Here is a 16,605-nt window from a genome sequence, read left to right as displayed (position 1 = left end):
CTTGTTACTTCCTCAAAGAACTCTAACAGATTTGTCAGACACGACCTCCCCTTGATGAAGCTGTGCTGACTCAGTCCTATTTTATCATCCACTTCCAAGAACTCGGCGATCTCATCTTTAATAATAGACTCTAAAATCAATGACCGAAGTCAGGCTAGCCGGCCTATAATTTCCCGTCTTCTGCCTCCCTCTCTTCTTAAACAGTCCCAACTTGTTCAATCTTTCTTGATAAGATAAGTCCTTCATCCAAGAAATGAGTTGAGTGAACCTTTTCTGAACTGTTGTAATGTCATTATATCCTTTTTCAAATAAGGAGACAAAACTGTACACAGTACTCCAGATGTGCACTTATCAAGATCCTTTCCAGTGGAAGTAACAATTTCCTATTTTTATATTCCAGAATTCTTGCAATAAACACCAACATTCCGTCTGCCTTCCTAATCACTTGCTGTACCTGCATACTAATTTATTATGATTCATGTACCGGAACATCCCGATCCCTCTGTACCACCGAGTACTGCAATCTCTCCACTTTATTAGTACTGCTTTTCTATTCTTCTTGCCAAAGTGGACAAGTTCACATTTTCAGACATTCTACTCCATCTGACAAATGTTGGCCCATTCACTTAATCTATCCATATCGCTTTGTAAACTCGTTAGCTCTTCTTGACAACTTATTTTCCACGGCTGGAGAAATGCTGGGTCCGTGGACGCGCGTGCACACAGCGGCAGCCTGCAGCGGCCGCGCCGTGTAACATGGCGCCGGCCACGTGCAGACCAAGCCTGCCAAATAGTGCTCCCCTTTGGCCAGGCTCGCCCACCCGGACCACTCCCCACCAGTGCTCCCAGCCCTCGCCAAAGCCCCCCTGCTCGCGGATCGGCTCCCCCCGATTGTGGCGGGGCTGGACGTAGTCCACAGTTGCCACACCGAGTTCCCAGAAAGATAAAATACCACATGCGACCAATGCCATTGAAAACTCGGCCCATCGGGGGAGGGATGGCCTCTGGTCACGTCCTGAGGCCATCCCGATGGTCTGTGGTGTACTTCTAGAGGACGCATTTTGGAGGGGACAGACCATCGCAAAAGCGGCGCTGCCCTCGATTTCGGTGCCAACGTGGAGTCTGCGACCAATCGCTGAACCCGATTCTGGCATCGGAGACTGGAGAATCCAGCCTCTATCTTTCCGAAATGATAAATACCTTCAATATTCAAGTCCCAGGCTTGTCACCTTGCAACCATGTTCCCATGCTCAAAGCTGTCAGGAGTTGAGGTTGTCGTCATGGAACCCGTCTCCAGGATTGTTTTTTCAGAGTGTTTAAAAATTCTGTGGGTAAACCAACATCACAGCCAGCATGCTACACACTGCTTTTACCACCCAAGTTGACGCTGTCTTTTTCCAATTTTTTGCAATATCTAGCCTTCTTTACTTCGGTGCTCTTAAATTTGTACAATCTGTCCCTTCTTGCCCTATTCTGGTAATAACTGCCCATTACTATCATTAATTACCCATCTCTATTATCTTGTTGTTTCCCATTACCACATCTCGCCTCACATGATTCCTTCCGCCCAGTGTTTAAAGTCCTCCCTACCACCCTAGTTATACACTCGCCGGAACACTGGTCCCAGCAAGATTCAAGTGCAGACCATTCCAATGGTACAGCTCCCACTTTCACATGTATTGGTGTCAATCAATCAAAATCCATTTCCCCCACAGCAGTCTTGAGCCACACGTTCATCTCTCTGGTCATATTTATCCTAACTGAATTTGCTCATAGTCAAGAGATTATTACCTTTGAGTTCTGCTTTTTAATTTAGCCTCTTGTTTCTCATAATCCCTAAGCAAAACCTCCTTCCCTAATAGTTGGTACCCACATGGAGCACAATAACTCAATCCACCCCTTCTGCTACAAAACCCTGTCCAGCCCAGAGCAGATTTCTCAAACCCTGGCATTAGGCAGGCAACACAAACTTCTGAACTCTCACTTTCTCAATGGAAATGTGTTCATCCTCCTGACTATACTGCCCATTGCTCCCAAAACATTTCTATTTACTCCTTGATGCACGATCAATAACTACTGGAACGAAGGAGTAGTCCGAATTGAAGGCTTTAATCAACAAGATGTTTCCCCAGCAGCTCGAGTACAGAAAGAAGGTTGGCTGCTGGGAAACACGGGTTCTTATACCCCGCCTCATTGGGCGGAGCTACCTTACATCCCGACCAATGAAATGCAAACACTTGGGCCAATGAACATCGAGCCTTCTCCACCAATGGTAGCTCACACTGCCAGGTACTGTAGTACCTCTAGTCACACTACCACATTCACCCCTTGTTCAGAAAGGAACCGGGGGGGTGGTGCTTGGGCGGCCAGCCACGACTGGTAGTCCGCTGCGGGTGGGACAATTTACTGGTAGTATGACTAGTGATATGGGACTATACCTCATTCCAACGGTGGCTGCCCACTGGCCCGTAACTATGTACAGCGGTTGTGTTATCAACATGGCAACTATTTACAGAGACAGAGAAGAAAAAATATCCATTAAGAGTTCATATCGACTCGATCAGACGATCGGGGGCCTTGGACGTCCTCTGCGACCGACGGAGCTTCATCAGAGATGTTGATGGAGATGCGGGCGTCCATGACTCTGGGAGCAATGATCCGGTCCTTGTGGAGGTTTCAATACCCTTAGACGGCGCTGGTGAGGGCCGAGCCTGGGGGGGGCGTCAAGTCCACCAGGCGGCGCAGATGAGGGGGTTGGCAGGCCAGGGAGGGGAGCGCCTGAGGGAGCAGTTGCAGTTGGGGGGGTCCCGCAATAACCTGTGGGGGGCTGGGTGGGGCCAGTGAAGAGGGCGATGGCGGGGATTCGGCGGGCGCCAGGTCCCATAGAGCGACCGTGTCTTGTCGGCCGTCAGGGTACTCCACATAAGCATATTGCGGGTTAGCGTGGAGCAGCTGGACCCTCTCAACCAACGGGTCCGATTTGTGCACCCGCACACGTTCCCGGAGCAGGATGGGCCCGGGGGCTGCCAGCCAGGTCGGGAGCGGGGTACCTGAGGAAGACTTCCTGGGGAAGACAAGAAAGTGTTCGTGAGGAGTTTGATTTGTAGAAGTGCAGAGTAGAAACCGGATGGAGTGGAGAGCGTCTGGGAGGACCTCCTGTCAGCGGGAGACTGGGAGATTTCTGGACCGTAGGGCCAGTAGAACGGTTTTCCACACCGTACCGTTCTCCTTCTCGTCCTGTCCGTTACCCCGGGGGTTATAACTGGTCGTCCTGCTTGAGGCAATACCCTTGCCAATGAGCAGTGAGCCTTCTCCACCAATGGTAGCTCACACTCCCAGGTACCGTAGTACCTCTAGTCATACTACCACATTCACCCCTTGTTGAGAAAGGAACCAGGGCGGGGGGTGCTTGGGCGTCCAGCATGACTGGTAATCCGGTGAGGGTGGAACAATTTACCAGCCGGATGAAGTGTCCTTTAAGCAGTTCCATGGCAGAATCATAGTCGGATATGTCCTCGATGAGCGTGTAGATGGCGGGACCTACTCACGATTGCAGGATGTGTAGCTTCTGCTCCCTCGTCAGTTCGTTTTCCGCCGTGCTGAGGTAGCTATTAAAACAAGCCAGCCAATGCTTGAACGTAGCTGCTGTGTTAGCTGCTTGGGGCCTGAGTCATAGACACTCCAGCTTGATGCGGAGCTCCATCCTTTAAAAACTTGTTCATTAAATTGATGCGCGATCAATAACTACTGGAACAAAGGAGTAGTCCGAATTGAAGGCTTTAATCAACAAGATGTTTCCCCAGCAGCTCGAGTACAGAAAGAAGGTTGGCTGCTGGGAAACACGGGTTCTTATACCCCGCCTCAATGGGCGGAGCTACTTTACATCCCAACCAATGAAATGCAAACACTTGGGCCAATGAGCAGCGAGCCTTCTCCACCAATGGTAGCTCACACTCCCAGGTACCGTAGTACCTCTAGTCATACTACCACACTCCTCCCACTTAAATGGCTTCCTGTATCACAAATGCCATGGTCTGTTCGCTCATCCACCTCAAAGTCTCCGCTCTGTCATCCAAAGAAGCTGAAAGAACCTCGGGCGGGATTCTCTGTTTCTGAGACTTTGGCGCCAACCCAGAATTCGTGGACTTCCACGACAGCAAAACCATAAGACCATAAGGCATAGGAGCAGAATTAGGCCACTCGGCCCATCGAGTCTGCTCCGCCATTCAATCATGGTTGATATCTTTCTCATCACATTCTCCTGCCTTCTCCCCATAAACCCTGATCCCCTTACTAATCAAAAACCTATCTATCTCTGTTCTCAAGACACTCAGTGATTTGGCCTCCACAGCCTTTATTCAAATTTTCAACAAATTTTAACCAACAAAACGGAAGAAAAGAGCGAAAACAGTAACCCCCCCCCCCAAAATACAGAAGCAGTAAATTAACAAAAATAATTAAATAACATGGAAACAAATACACATACTCAGTAAAGAACACCCCCGCCCAATCCTCCCCTCCCCCCACCCCCGGGTTGCTGCTGAAGTTGATCACCCCCTAATGCTCCGCCAGGAAGTCTAGAAACGGCTGCCACCGCCGGAAGAACCCTTGCACCGACCCCCTTAGGGCAAACTTGACCCTCTCCAGTTTGATAAACCCAGCCATATCGTTGATCCAGAATTCCACGCTCGGGTGCCTCACATCATTCCACTGCAAAATAATCCTGCGCCGGGCTACCAGTCAGAATACCGGCCTCTTTCGCCTCCTGCACTCCCAGCTCCGCTGCCACCCCAAAAATTGCGAGCCCCCAACCCGACTCAACCCTGGAGCCAACCACCCTTGACAACTTCTCCGCAACGCTCCTCCAAAAGCCCTCCAGTGCAGGGCACACCCAAAACATGTGGGTGTGATTTCTCAGCCGGAGTCTTCGACGGTACGCCCTGTCCGGGAGGTCCTTGAATGGCACGCGCTGCCAGCACACACTGGCAAGGGCAGTGCCAACCAACGGTCCCGTACACACGAAATCTCATGCGGCGCCTCCTTTGCCTCCTGTTCCTCTGCGGCACGCTCCATTGCTGCAGCTTCCTTCTCTTCGAGCAGCTCCAACTCGTACAGCCGCATAGTATCCACCAGGGCTGCGACGAGAAACAGGAAGGCCACCATTTCTAGTTTTATTCCAATATCCATTGTTTGTCGGCAGTGAAGGACCAACATGTTAGCATGGTGCGTACTCCTGTGCCCAACCAGGTACAAGGGGCTACATGGTGGTCCTGGTTGGCACTGCGTGCTCCACCCCGCAGCTAACCGCCCCCTCATCTTGTATCCCTGGCCCTGTTGTCGCCCTTCCCCGGTGGCCCTGGGACCCATGCTTGCTGCCAAGGGGACCGTCGGCTGGCACTGCCCTTGCCAGCGGTATGCTACATGGCTCCCACCTGGCACCCCCGTAGGGCTATAGTGGGCGTTGCCCTTGGGTGGGCTGCCTGGTGCCCCTCCGGCGGGTGGCGGCCAGGGTTGAGGATGGCATATGGCAGTGGGTAGGATGCGAGGGTGGGAGGGTGGGGGCACCCATACGGCCGGTGTAACTCTGCAGAACCAGGGGCCAAGGTGGGTGGTCAATGTGGTGTAGAGCAAGATGGCTGCCTTGCAGATTGTAGCAATGGTGGTCCATGGCTGGACATCTCCCCAGTCCCATGGGGGTCACTCTGGCCATATAGCCCATTTCCCTGTTATCCCCACCCCCCCCCCCCCCCCCCCCCCCCCCCCCGGCCCTGGCGGGCACCCCTCCACCCCTGCCAGCCCGGCCAGTGACCTGCCCGGCAGCTCACGACTGCGTCTCTCTGTGTCCAACCTCCTCTCTTGCCCTCATCATCCACGACACCGGTTTCGTGATTTGTAAAAACACAAGTGAACTGCGATGTCGGGAACCTGGACCATCGGAGGCGGCGAATCATGGAGGCCCTGGAGAATACTGGTTCAGGCCTGTTAATGACATGCAAACAATGTTTACTGTATACATTCCGGACTGCATTGACGCCACTGTCGAGGTGACGGAGAATTGTGATTTGAACTCGTATCGGCACCCAATATGACGTAACCAATTCCCTGCCAAATCGCGTTTTGCGATTTCAGCGTCTGCCAACAGATATTCCTGCCCCCAAAATCTGTTGCCCAACTCAAGGGCTGAGTCCCCTCAATTTCTACCGTCTCCATCCCCAATATTCCCCCACTCACAGTCATCCCTTCTGTCCCTGAGCAATGTCCAAACAGAACACTCCATTCTTAATCATGTGACTGCCTTCTGGAAGAGAGTGTCCAGGTAACTTTCCCTCTTCCTGATGCATTACAGTGTCTGTAGCTTGGCTTCATTGATTGTTCACCAAAGCTCATTGAGCCCCAGGGACTGACTAAAGGTGTTTTTGCCGCTGAGGTGTGTTTGCCATGGATCACACTGATGTCCAGAAGCTCGCAGATATTACATCCACAACACATCACCAGCACTGTCTTTATTGTGTGTTAGTTTATTTACTTTTCTTAGTTAATTTCTAACTATCAAATCCCACTGCTGCTAATAAGTTTACTATCACTAGTAAAACTTGTTACTAATGGTAAAACCTTACTTAAATAACCCAAGTTTCAGAAGATTCATATCGACGGCATGGTCGCACAGTGGTTAGCACTGTTGCTTCACAGGTTCGCCAGGGTCGCAGGTTCGATTCCCGGCTTGGGTCACTGTCTGTGCGGAGTCTGCATGTTTTCCCTGTGTCTGCGCAGGTTTCCTCCGGGTGCTCCGGTTTCCTCCCACGAGTCCCGAAAGATGCGTTGTTAGGTAATTTGGACATTCTGAATTTTCCCTCGGTGAACCTGAACAGGCGCCGGAATGTGGTGACGAGGGGCTTTTCATAGTAACTTTATTGCAGTGTTAATGTAGACCTACTTGTGACAATAAAGATTATTATTATTATTTCAATTAATATACACCCCAATTAAAATTCCCTGGTTTAGATAAGAGAAAATGCTCATGAACCAATTAATCACTTGCCTTCTTTGCTGTTAGATCACATTTCAATATTCTTTGGAATTCTCTGATCCAATAAACTCGCCCTGTCTCCCCAACCTGACAATAAACAAAATCTAAATCCAATCCAATCCAACCCCACCAGCTCTTCAAACTCACACCGCTGTATCTAGGTTACCCTTGATTTCTGGGAAGCAACTTGTGCCTTCTACGGCTACTAAAGTTTGGAAAAGGTAGAAAAAGGATCATCTTTTTCCCCTCTGCACCAAAATCCCAACTGCACACTATCACCCTTATTCTGTGCAGTTTGAAAAGGCTCTTCGCTTATATAAAGCCTCTAATGATCCCCAACTAGCTTGGCTTCCTGCTACAGTAATTAACACTTATTGAATCAACTACTTTCAACTGAGTAAGAGAAATATGGGGGATCAGAATGGGTGTTGGGAGAGTTGCTTCTGTTTCTTGGCCAGTGTCTTTCTGAAATAGAAATAGCAGTTGGAAGGTTTGATTCTGCTTTGAGTTTCTATCCTTATCTGTCACACCTCTCCCTGCCAACAATTTTTAAAGAACATAGAACATAGAACGATACAGCGCAGTACAGGCCCTTCGGCCCTCAATGTTGCACCGACATGGAAAAAAAACTAAAGGCCATCTAACCTACACTATGCCCTTATCATCCATATGCTTATCCAATAAACTTTTAAATGCCCTCAATGTTGGCGAGTTCACTACTGTTGCAGGTAGGGCATTCCACGGCCTCACAACTCTTTGCGTAAAAAACCCATTTCTGACCTCTGTCCTATATCTATTACCCCTCAATTTAAGGCTATGTCCCCTCGTGCTAGCCACCTCCATCCGCGGGAGAAGGCTCTCGCTGTCCACCCTATCTAACCCTCTGATCATTTTGTATGCCTCTATTAAGTCACCTCTTAACCTTCTTCTCTCTAACGAAAACAACCTCAAGTCCATCAGCCTTTCCTCATAAGATTTTCCCTCCATACCAGGCAACATCCTGGTAAATCTCCTCTGCACCCGTTCCAAAGCTTCCACGTCCTTCCTATAATGAGGCGACCAGAACTGTATGCAATACTCCAAATGCGGCCATACTAGAGTTTTGTACAACTGCAACATGAACTCATGGCTCCGGAACTCAATCCCTCTACCAATAAAGGCCAACACACCATAGGCCTTCTTCACAACCCTATCAACCTGGGTGGCAACTTTCAGGGAATCTATGTACATGGACACCGAGATCCCTCTGCTCATCCACACTACCAAGAATTTTACCATTAGCCAAATATTCCGCATTCCTGTTATTCTTTCCAAAGTGAATCGCCTCACACTTCTCCACATTAAACTCCATTTGCCACCTCTCAGCCCAGCTCTGCAGCTTATCTATGTCCCTCTGCAACCTGCAACATCCTTCCGCACTGTCTACAACTCCACCGACTTTAGTGTCGTCTGCAAATTTACTCACCCATCCTTCTGCGCCCTCCTCTAGGTCATTTATAAAAATGACAAACAGCAACGGCCCCAGAACAGATCCTTGTGGTACGCCACATGTAACTGAACTCCATTCTGAACATTTCCCATCAACTACCACTCTCTTTCAACTAGCCAATTTCTGATCCACATCTCTAAATCACCCTCAATCCCCAGCCTCCGTATTTTCTGCAATAGCCGACCATGGGGAACCTTATCAAACGCTTTACTGAAATCCATATACACCACATCAACTGCTCTACCCTCGTCTACCTGTTCAGTCACCTTCTCAAAGAACTCGATAAGGTTTGTGAGGCATGACCTACCCTTCACAAAACCATGCTGACTATCCCTAATCATATTATTCCTATCTAGATGATTATAAATCGTATCTTTTATAATCCTCTCCAAGACTTTACCCACCACAGACGTTAGGCTCACCGGCCTATAGTTACCGGGGTTATCTCTACTCCCCTTCTTAAACAAAGGGACCACATTTGCTATCCTCCAGTCCTCTGGCACTATTCCTGTAGCCAATGATGACCTAAAAATCAAAGCCAAAGGCTCAGAAATCTCTTCCCTGGCTTCCCAGAGAATCCTAGGATAAATCCCATCAGGCCCCGGGGACTTATCTATTTTCACCTTGTCCAGAATTGCCAACACTTCTTCCCTACTCACCTCAATGCCATCTATTCTAATAGCCTGGGTCTCAGCATTCTCCTCCACAATATTATCTTTTTCTTGAGTGAATACTGACGAAAAGTATTCATTTAGTATCTCGCTTATCTCCTCAGCCTCCACACACAACTTCCCACCACTGTCCTTGACTGTTCCTACTCTTACCCTAGTCATTCTTTTATTCCTGACATACCTATAGAAAGCTTTTGGGTTTTCCTTGATCCTACCTGCCAAAGACTTCTCATGTCCCCTCCTTGCTCGTCTCAGCTCTCTCTTTAGATCCTTCCTCGCTTCCTTGTAACTATCAAGCGCCCCAACTGAAACTTCACGCCTCATCTTCACATAGGCCTCCTTCTTCCTCTTAACAAGAGATTCCACTTCTTTGGTAAACCACGGTTCCCTCGCTCGACCCCTTCCTCCCTGCCTGACTGGTACGTACTTATCAGGAACATGCAATAGCTGTTCCTTGAACAAGCTCCACATATCCAGTGTGCCCAACCCTTGCAGCCTACTTCTCCAACCTACACATCCTAAGTCATGTCTAATGGCATCATAATTGCCCTTCCCCCAGTTATAACTCTTGCCCTGCGGGGTATACTTATCCCTTTCCATCACTAACGTAAAGGTCACCGAATTGTGGTCACTGTTTCCAAAGTGCTCACCTACCTCCAGATCTAACACCTGGCCTGGTTCATTACCCAAAACCAAATCCAATGTGGCCTCGCCTCTTGTTGGCCTGTCAACATATTGTGTCAGGAAGCCCTCCTGCACACATTGTACAAAGAACGACCCATCTAATGTACTCGAACAGTATCTTTTCCAGTCAATATTTGGAAAGTTAAAGTCTCCCATAACAACTACCCTGTTACTTTTGCTCTTTTCCAGAATCATCTTCGCCATCCTTTCCTCTACATCCCTAGAACTATTAGGTGGCCTATAGAAAACTCCCAACAGGGTGACCTCTCCTTTCCTGTTTCTAACCTCAGCCCATACTACCTCGGAAGAAGAGTCCCCGTCTAGCATCCTTTCCGCCTCCGTAATACTGTCCTTGACTAGCAGCGCCACACCTCCCCCTCTTTTGCCCCCTTCTCTGAGCTTACTAAAACACCTAAACCCCGTAACCTGCAACAACCATTCCTGTCCCTGCTCTATCCATGTCTCTGAAATGACCACAACATCGAAGTCCCAGGTACCAACCCATGCTGCCAGTTCCCCTACCTTATTTCATATACTCCTGGCATTGAAGTAGACACACTTCAAACCACCTACCTGAACACTGGCACCCTCCTGCGAAGTCAAATCTGTGCTCCTGACCTCTATACTCTCAATCTCCCGTACCCCAAAACTACAATCCAGGTTCCCATGCCCCTGCTGAATTAGTTTAAACCCCCCCAAAGAGCACTAACAAATCTCCCCCCCAGGATATTGGTGCCCCTCAGGTTCAGATGTAGACCATCCTGTCTATAGAGGTCCCACCTTCCCCAGAAAGAGCCTCAGTTATCCAGAAATCTGAATCCCTCCCGCCTGCACCATCCCTGTAGCCACGTGTTTAATTGCTCTCTCTCCCTATTCCTCATCTCACTATCACGTGGCACGGGCAACAACCCAGAGGTAACAACTCTGTTTGTTCTCGCTCTGAGCTTCCATCCTAGCTCCCTAAAGGCCTGCCTGACATCCTTGTCCCCTTTCCTACCTATGTCGTTAGTGCCAATGTGGACTACGACTTGGGGCTGCTCCCCCTCCCCCTTAAGGACCCGGAAAACACGATCCGAGACATCACGTACCCTTGCACCTGGGAGGCAACATACCAAACGTGAGTCTCTCTCGCTCCCACAAAATCTCCTATCTGTGCCCCTGACTATTGAGTCCCCAATTACTAATGTTCTACTCCTTTCCCCCCTTCCCTTCTAAGCAACAGGGACAGACTCCGTGCCAGAGGCCCGTACCCCATGGCTTACCCCTGGTAAGTCGTCCCCCCCCCCCGTCCCCCCCCCCCCCCCCGTCCCGTCCCCCCCCCCCCCCCCCCCCCCCCCCCCCTCCGTCCCCCCCCGTCCCCTCCCACAAGTATCCAAAACGGTATACTTGTTACTCAGGGGAACGACCGCAAGGGGTCCCTGCACTGACTGCTTCGTCCCAGTCCCTCTTACAGTTACCCATCTATCTCCAGTCTTTGGTGTAACTACTTCCCTGAAGCTCCTATCTATGACCCCCTCTGCCTCCCGAATGATCCGAAGTTCATCCAGCTCAAGCTCCAGGTCCCTAACACGGTTTTTGAGGAGCTGGAGTTGGGTGCACTTCCCACAGATGAAATCAGCAGGGACACTGACGGCGTCCCTCACCTCAAACATTCTGCAGGAGACAGCCTGACGTCCCCCAGCTTATGGCATCAACCGGGGAGTCAGCCATGGGTTGTGGCCTCACTGATAGACACCGCAACGCAGTTAATCAAAATTTCCAATGTAGAAGTCATAATTTCGCAAAAGTGTCGCACAAGCACATTATTGGCAGCCTGTCGGGATCAGCATTGAGTTTAGGGTTATGGGTTGGGGTTAGAGTTACCATTGGGAGGGATCAGGGTCAAGGTTACGACCAGTGATATGATTCTCACTGGGTCGGGTCGTGAGTTAGGATCAGGATTTGGGCCGTGTGTGAGTCAGGAGTTATTGTCAGGGATATTATTTTCACAATCGCTGTGTCTATATTGCAGATATATATTTGAAAGACATGAAATCTGGAATCTGTGCCAAGGATGGAGAGCCTGTTATTGAAAAGTCAACAGTGGCTACAGCATTGGTAAATGGCAATAACCTGATGGGACCTGTGGTCGGCAATTTCTGCATGGATCTAGCTATTCAAAAGGCCAAAGAGGTGGGAATCGGATGGGTGTCAGCTTACGGTGAGTTAGAATACCAGGATCAGGAGGAGTGAGTAATGCCACCTGTTAATCCCTCTTTACTTTTGAATTGAAGATGCTGAGCCTGTCTGGTGTTGAGTCATTTTGCCCCAAGTCTCACAAAAATATTTCAGTGCTGCTTAAGACACGTTGCTAGCGAAATGGGGTAAAAAAAGGAAAGTGACTTTTCCAGAATTTATGAGACATTCATGACATGAACATTGAAAGTGGCGGACAGTGATAGATCCACCTGGCACATTGGGCGACTCCCCTTCAGCCCTGGAGAAACAGAGAAACAGGGGGCAAAATCGTGTTCGGCGACCAGGCGGAGAATGGGGTTCCGCGGATGGAGGGTTGGGTCCGCGAGCGGCTGGCACCATGTTGTACGGCGCGATCGCTGCAGGTCGTCGGCCGTGCGCATGTGCTGCCCGAGACCCACCCATTCTCCAGCCGTTTTCAGCGCAGGAGGCAGGTATATCACTTGGCGCCAGTGCTAGCCCCTCACTGGTCCCGGAATCGGTGAAGGTTTCACGCCGATGGTTTGGTCGTTAAAGTCCAAATATGCTCCACTGGCACCGGCACTTAGCCGCTGAAATGGAGAATCCAGTCCATGGTCCCCCAAACAGTGCCCACCCCCTCTCTGGAGTAACAAAAAAACACCCCCCCCCCCCCCCACAAAAAACCTCCTCCCCCAAAATTCTGAGTAATGGAGGAACACAGTCCCCAAAGAATCCCCCCCCCCCCCCCCCCCGCCCCACCTGCCACAGCCCTGAAGTTACTGGGAAACAGCTCCCCAAACATTCCTTGCATGCTGCATACTCTGGGAAGGATAATATGATTGCGGATGCTTTGTTTAATGTAGAGACTGGGAAGGGAACGTGTATCATGGAATGGTTTGGATGGATCGATGCTTGTGATATGTCTTGCATACCTCATAATGAAACATCCGGCACTGAAATTCCATTCTTTTAGGGGGTAGGAATGTAAGGCTCCTTCCTGTTTGTTCCCTATTTATTCCTTTATTTTCCCTTTTCTTTTATTTTTACCATTACACTTTTGATCCATGGATGATTAATGGACCTGTGACTTTAAAGCAAGCAGCCTGGAAACAGCCTGTACCTTTAATTCAACAGAAGAATCCCGAAAGCTGCGCTGGTTTAAACTGGTGATTGCAAACTGTCCGGCATCAGTTTGATTGATTTGCTGATGGTCAATGAGTTGACCCAAAAGACTTTGTTTTGTCCGATAACAGGTGGTGATTGGATCTGCTCCTACTCAAATGTTTTTCAGACCTTCAAGGTTGGGTTTGGTTTCAGCTCGTCTCCTGGCAGCCCCGAGAAAGGTCTGCTATCCTGTCCTGTCCGTATTTCTCCAGAAGGGCTGTGTTTCTGAACTGGCAGAGACCTGGGTGAACCTATGTACAGGCAGAGACCAGAACTGGTCAACTTTCTCTCCTGAAAGAGAGAGGCCTGAATACAAACCTCGAACTGAAAGCAAAGTTGAACAACAATAAGGTGTCTTACCTGAAGGCCTGTCGCCTGTGAGTACTGCATTTTCTAAATTACAGAGACATCCTTGAATTAATGAACCTACAAAGAAGATCATTGCAGGCTGTAAACCAGAGACTTTAATCAGCAAGCTTGCTGTGCAGAAAATGTGCGAAAGAGGCACTAGCAGAAGCAAATACTCTTACCTTTTAACTTTCAGTCTTATTATTTTACACCCCTTTGCCTACTCTGTGTTTGTCTGTCTTGTGTGCATGAGTAGATGGTGGGGAAGTTAAAGTGGGAGTCAGGGGTTAAGTGATAGTTAACCAGTTATATTTACTACATATTTCCTGATCATTCTTGTTATAAATACACAGTAGTTATGTTTACATTTACAAACCTGGCAACTGTAATTATCGGGCAGCTAAGGACCAAAGACTTTGGGTATTTATATAAGAATTATTGGTTAATTCATTTGGGTTGTTATTCTGGGTCACGTGGGGCTGGAATTGACTGTGCGTGAGGAGTAAGGTTGAGAAGGTGGGGCTTGATGGATAACCTCAGCTGTTACAGGAATTGAACCCATGCTGTTGAAGATGCATCGCATCATGAACCAGCCTCCAGGCAACTGAGGTTATTGACCTCCCCCACTATCCCAGGTCATTGTAATAACTAGAAGTGAGACACTTCACTGCAGATCCACCTAGCACTGGAACCCAGTGTGATCAGCCTCCTCTGGAACACACTCACCTTCCTAACCTGGATGATATTTACATCTGTACTTCTTTTGGATGAAAATGTCATACTAAACCAACAGACGTCCAGTACAATAATGTAATAAATCAGAAATTGGCAAAACAGGAAATATCTCGCGGTCAAGGTATGATCATTAATTTTAAAACTTTTAGTTTCTTTCGCTGTACCTAACTCTTCATTGTCCTGTGAGTTTTCATATGATTGGAGAGATGTTTACCTTCGCTGTTTGGAAGAAAAGTCAAGGAGCTGCTCTAGAACCGTAATCCATCGATTCACTTTAACATCCAGCTGAACATTTAGCATAGAATGCAACAACAAGCATAGTCTTTGGGTATGGTTGAGGGTTCGATGACACTGGATTAAGTTGATCAATGTAACTCAGTCTCTATGTTAGGATTATGGGGGAACTTTAACTTCCAGGAACAGGTGCACGCGAGTGAATGGGATATTGGGAGTGAATGGGATATTGGGAGTGAATGGGATATTGGAAGTGAATGGGATATTGGGAGTGAATGGGATATTGGGAGTGAATGCTATATTGGAAGTGAATGGGATATTGGGAGTGAATGGGATATTGGGAGTGAATGGGATATTGGAAGTGAATGGGCATTGGGAGTGGACAGGGCTGATAGAAATGTAGATCTTACGAGCAGGAGCAGATCCTGATCCCAACAAGCCCACTACCGGGGTTAATCAAGCTGTGGTTGGATATCAGTTAGAAACCTAGTCACCTATTTCAGGGATTTAATTATTTCAGGCGGAAGTGTATTTCATTGCACAATTGACATTCTCAGGAAACATTAATGAGGTCTTGGAAAATTGCATTTAACTTGGCTCCATATTTAACAGGAGCAACATAGGTTTCATTGGGCCCAGGAAACTGCCAGGGGAATGGAGGCAAAGTTAAGCAGCAGTCCAGGTGGGTATTTAAATTTCTCATTGTCCCATTCCCACAACAATATATTAGACAGAGATTGCTTGAGTGGATGCAGCTATTTCCTAGCTTGCGGTTTCCAAAGTGATCAGGTTGGGAAGCAATGGGTTTGATAGAACATCAGAAGAGGAGACTGTCACCATCCACGGTAGCGATGACATGCTGCAGGGTTCTCAGCCGAAGTGCATGAGGGAGAGGTGCACAAGAGATAGACGCACATGCACGAGAGGGCCCGAGATTTCATGAAGCTCTTTCAATGTCACAGGGTTTACAGGGGCTCAGCTTCCTTGAACTCGCAGAAGAACAGTGCCTCCACAGGCTGAGCTTGTCACGTCAGGTGGTGACAGACATCTGCAGCCGCCTAGGGGAAGACCAAGCTAGATCGAGAGGCCAGGCCAGGCCATACTAGTGGAGGTTAAAGTGACCGTTCCTCTCAACAGCTTCACCTCCAGATCCTTTCAGGGTCCTACTGGTGATAGACCCAGGATCTCCCTGTTGACGGTCCACAAAAGCATGATACCGGTGGCTGATGGATTGTTTGCCAGGGGTGAAAGTTATGTTAACTTCTTTGGTGATGACAATGGATAGAATGAGCAAGCATTCAAATTCACCTCTCTGCCTGGATTACCGCAGGTAAAGGATATCACCAACTATATACATGTGGGGTTCTGGTGGCGACTTGATTGAAACAAGCGAAAGTCGGCATAGTGCCCGAGGATCCTAGGCTGCTCTCCCCTTTTGAGAGAGAGCTGACTGGTAGTGGCTTAACCTGAGGGGCAAGATTGAGAAGGTGGGGCTTCATGGATAACCTCAGCTGTTACAGGAATTAAACCCACGCTGTTGAAGATGCACTGCATCATGAACCAGCCGTCCACGCAACTGAGGTTATTGACCTCCCCCATGTATAATTTCCTGAGGGGACTTGACAGGGTAGATGCGGAGAGGATGTTTCCTCATGTGGGAGACTCTAGAACCAGTGGAAAATAATGTTGGGGTTCATCACTCTCTTTCAGATGAGGGCACATAGAGGAGTAGGAAAGGGATGGGGCACCCATCACTAAACACTGACATTGCTGCCCAGGATTCCGAAATATTGCCAAGGTTCACCTGTGTGAAACATAATAAATGAAATCCAATGGTCCCCTCCCACCACCAACACCAACCCCTCCCATCACATTAAATAGTACTTCAATGTTATCCATTGCTTACTGCCCAATGCCCTTTAATGAATTGCCATTCATTATGAAACATGTGAAAGGCCAGTTAGCCCACGTGTGGAATACTGAACAAGATGGGAAAATAATATTGATAAATACATTTTATTTGGTATTAGAAATAAAGAAAATGTAACAGAACATTC

The 16,605-nt window shown here is 48.6% G+C and overlaps 1 protein-coding gene across 1 annotated transcript in view; it reads left to right on the top strand.

The window, feature by feature from the left end:
• LOC119971830 (uncharacterized oxidoreductase YjmC-like) overlaps positions 1–16,605 on the top strand; it is a 101,990-nt gene that overhangs the window by 42,749 nt on the left and 42,636 nt on the right. The window contains exon 3 of the mRNA XM_038808037.1: positions 11,883–12,071. Within this exon, the coding sequence (XP_038663965.1) occupies positions 11,883–12,071 (189 nt within the window). The remainder of the gene's footprint in view (positions 1–11,882; positions 12,072–16,605) is intronic.

The sequence above is a fragment of the Scyliorhinus canicula genome, chromosome 9 (assembly GCF_902713615.1).
Source record: "Scyliorhinus canicula chromosome 9, sScyCan1.1, whole genome shotgun sequence".
Taxonomy (NCBI): domain Eukaryota; kingdom Metazoa; phylum Chordata; class Chondrichthyes; order Carcharhiniformes; family Scyliorhinidae; genus Scyliorhinus; species Scyliorhinus canicula.
This window is presented reverse-complemented; position numbering and strand designations above follow the sequence as displayed.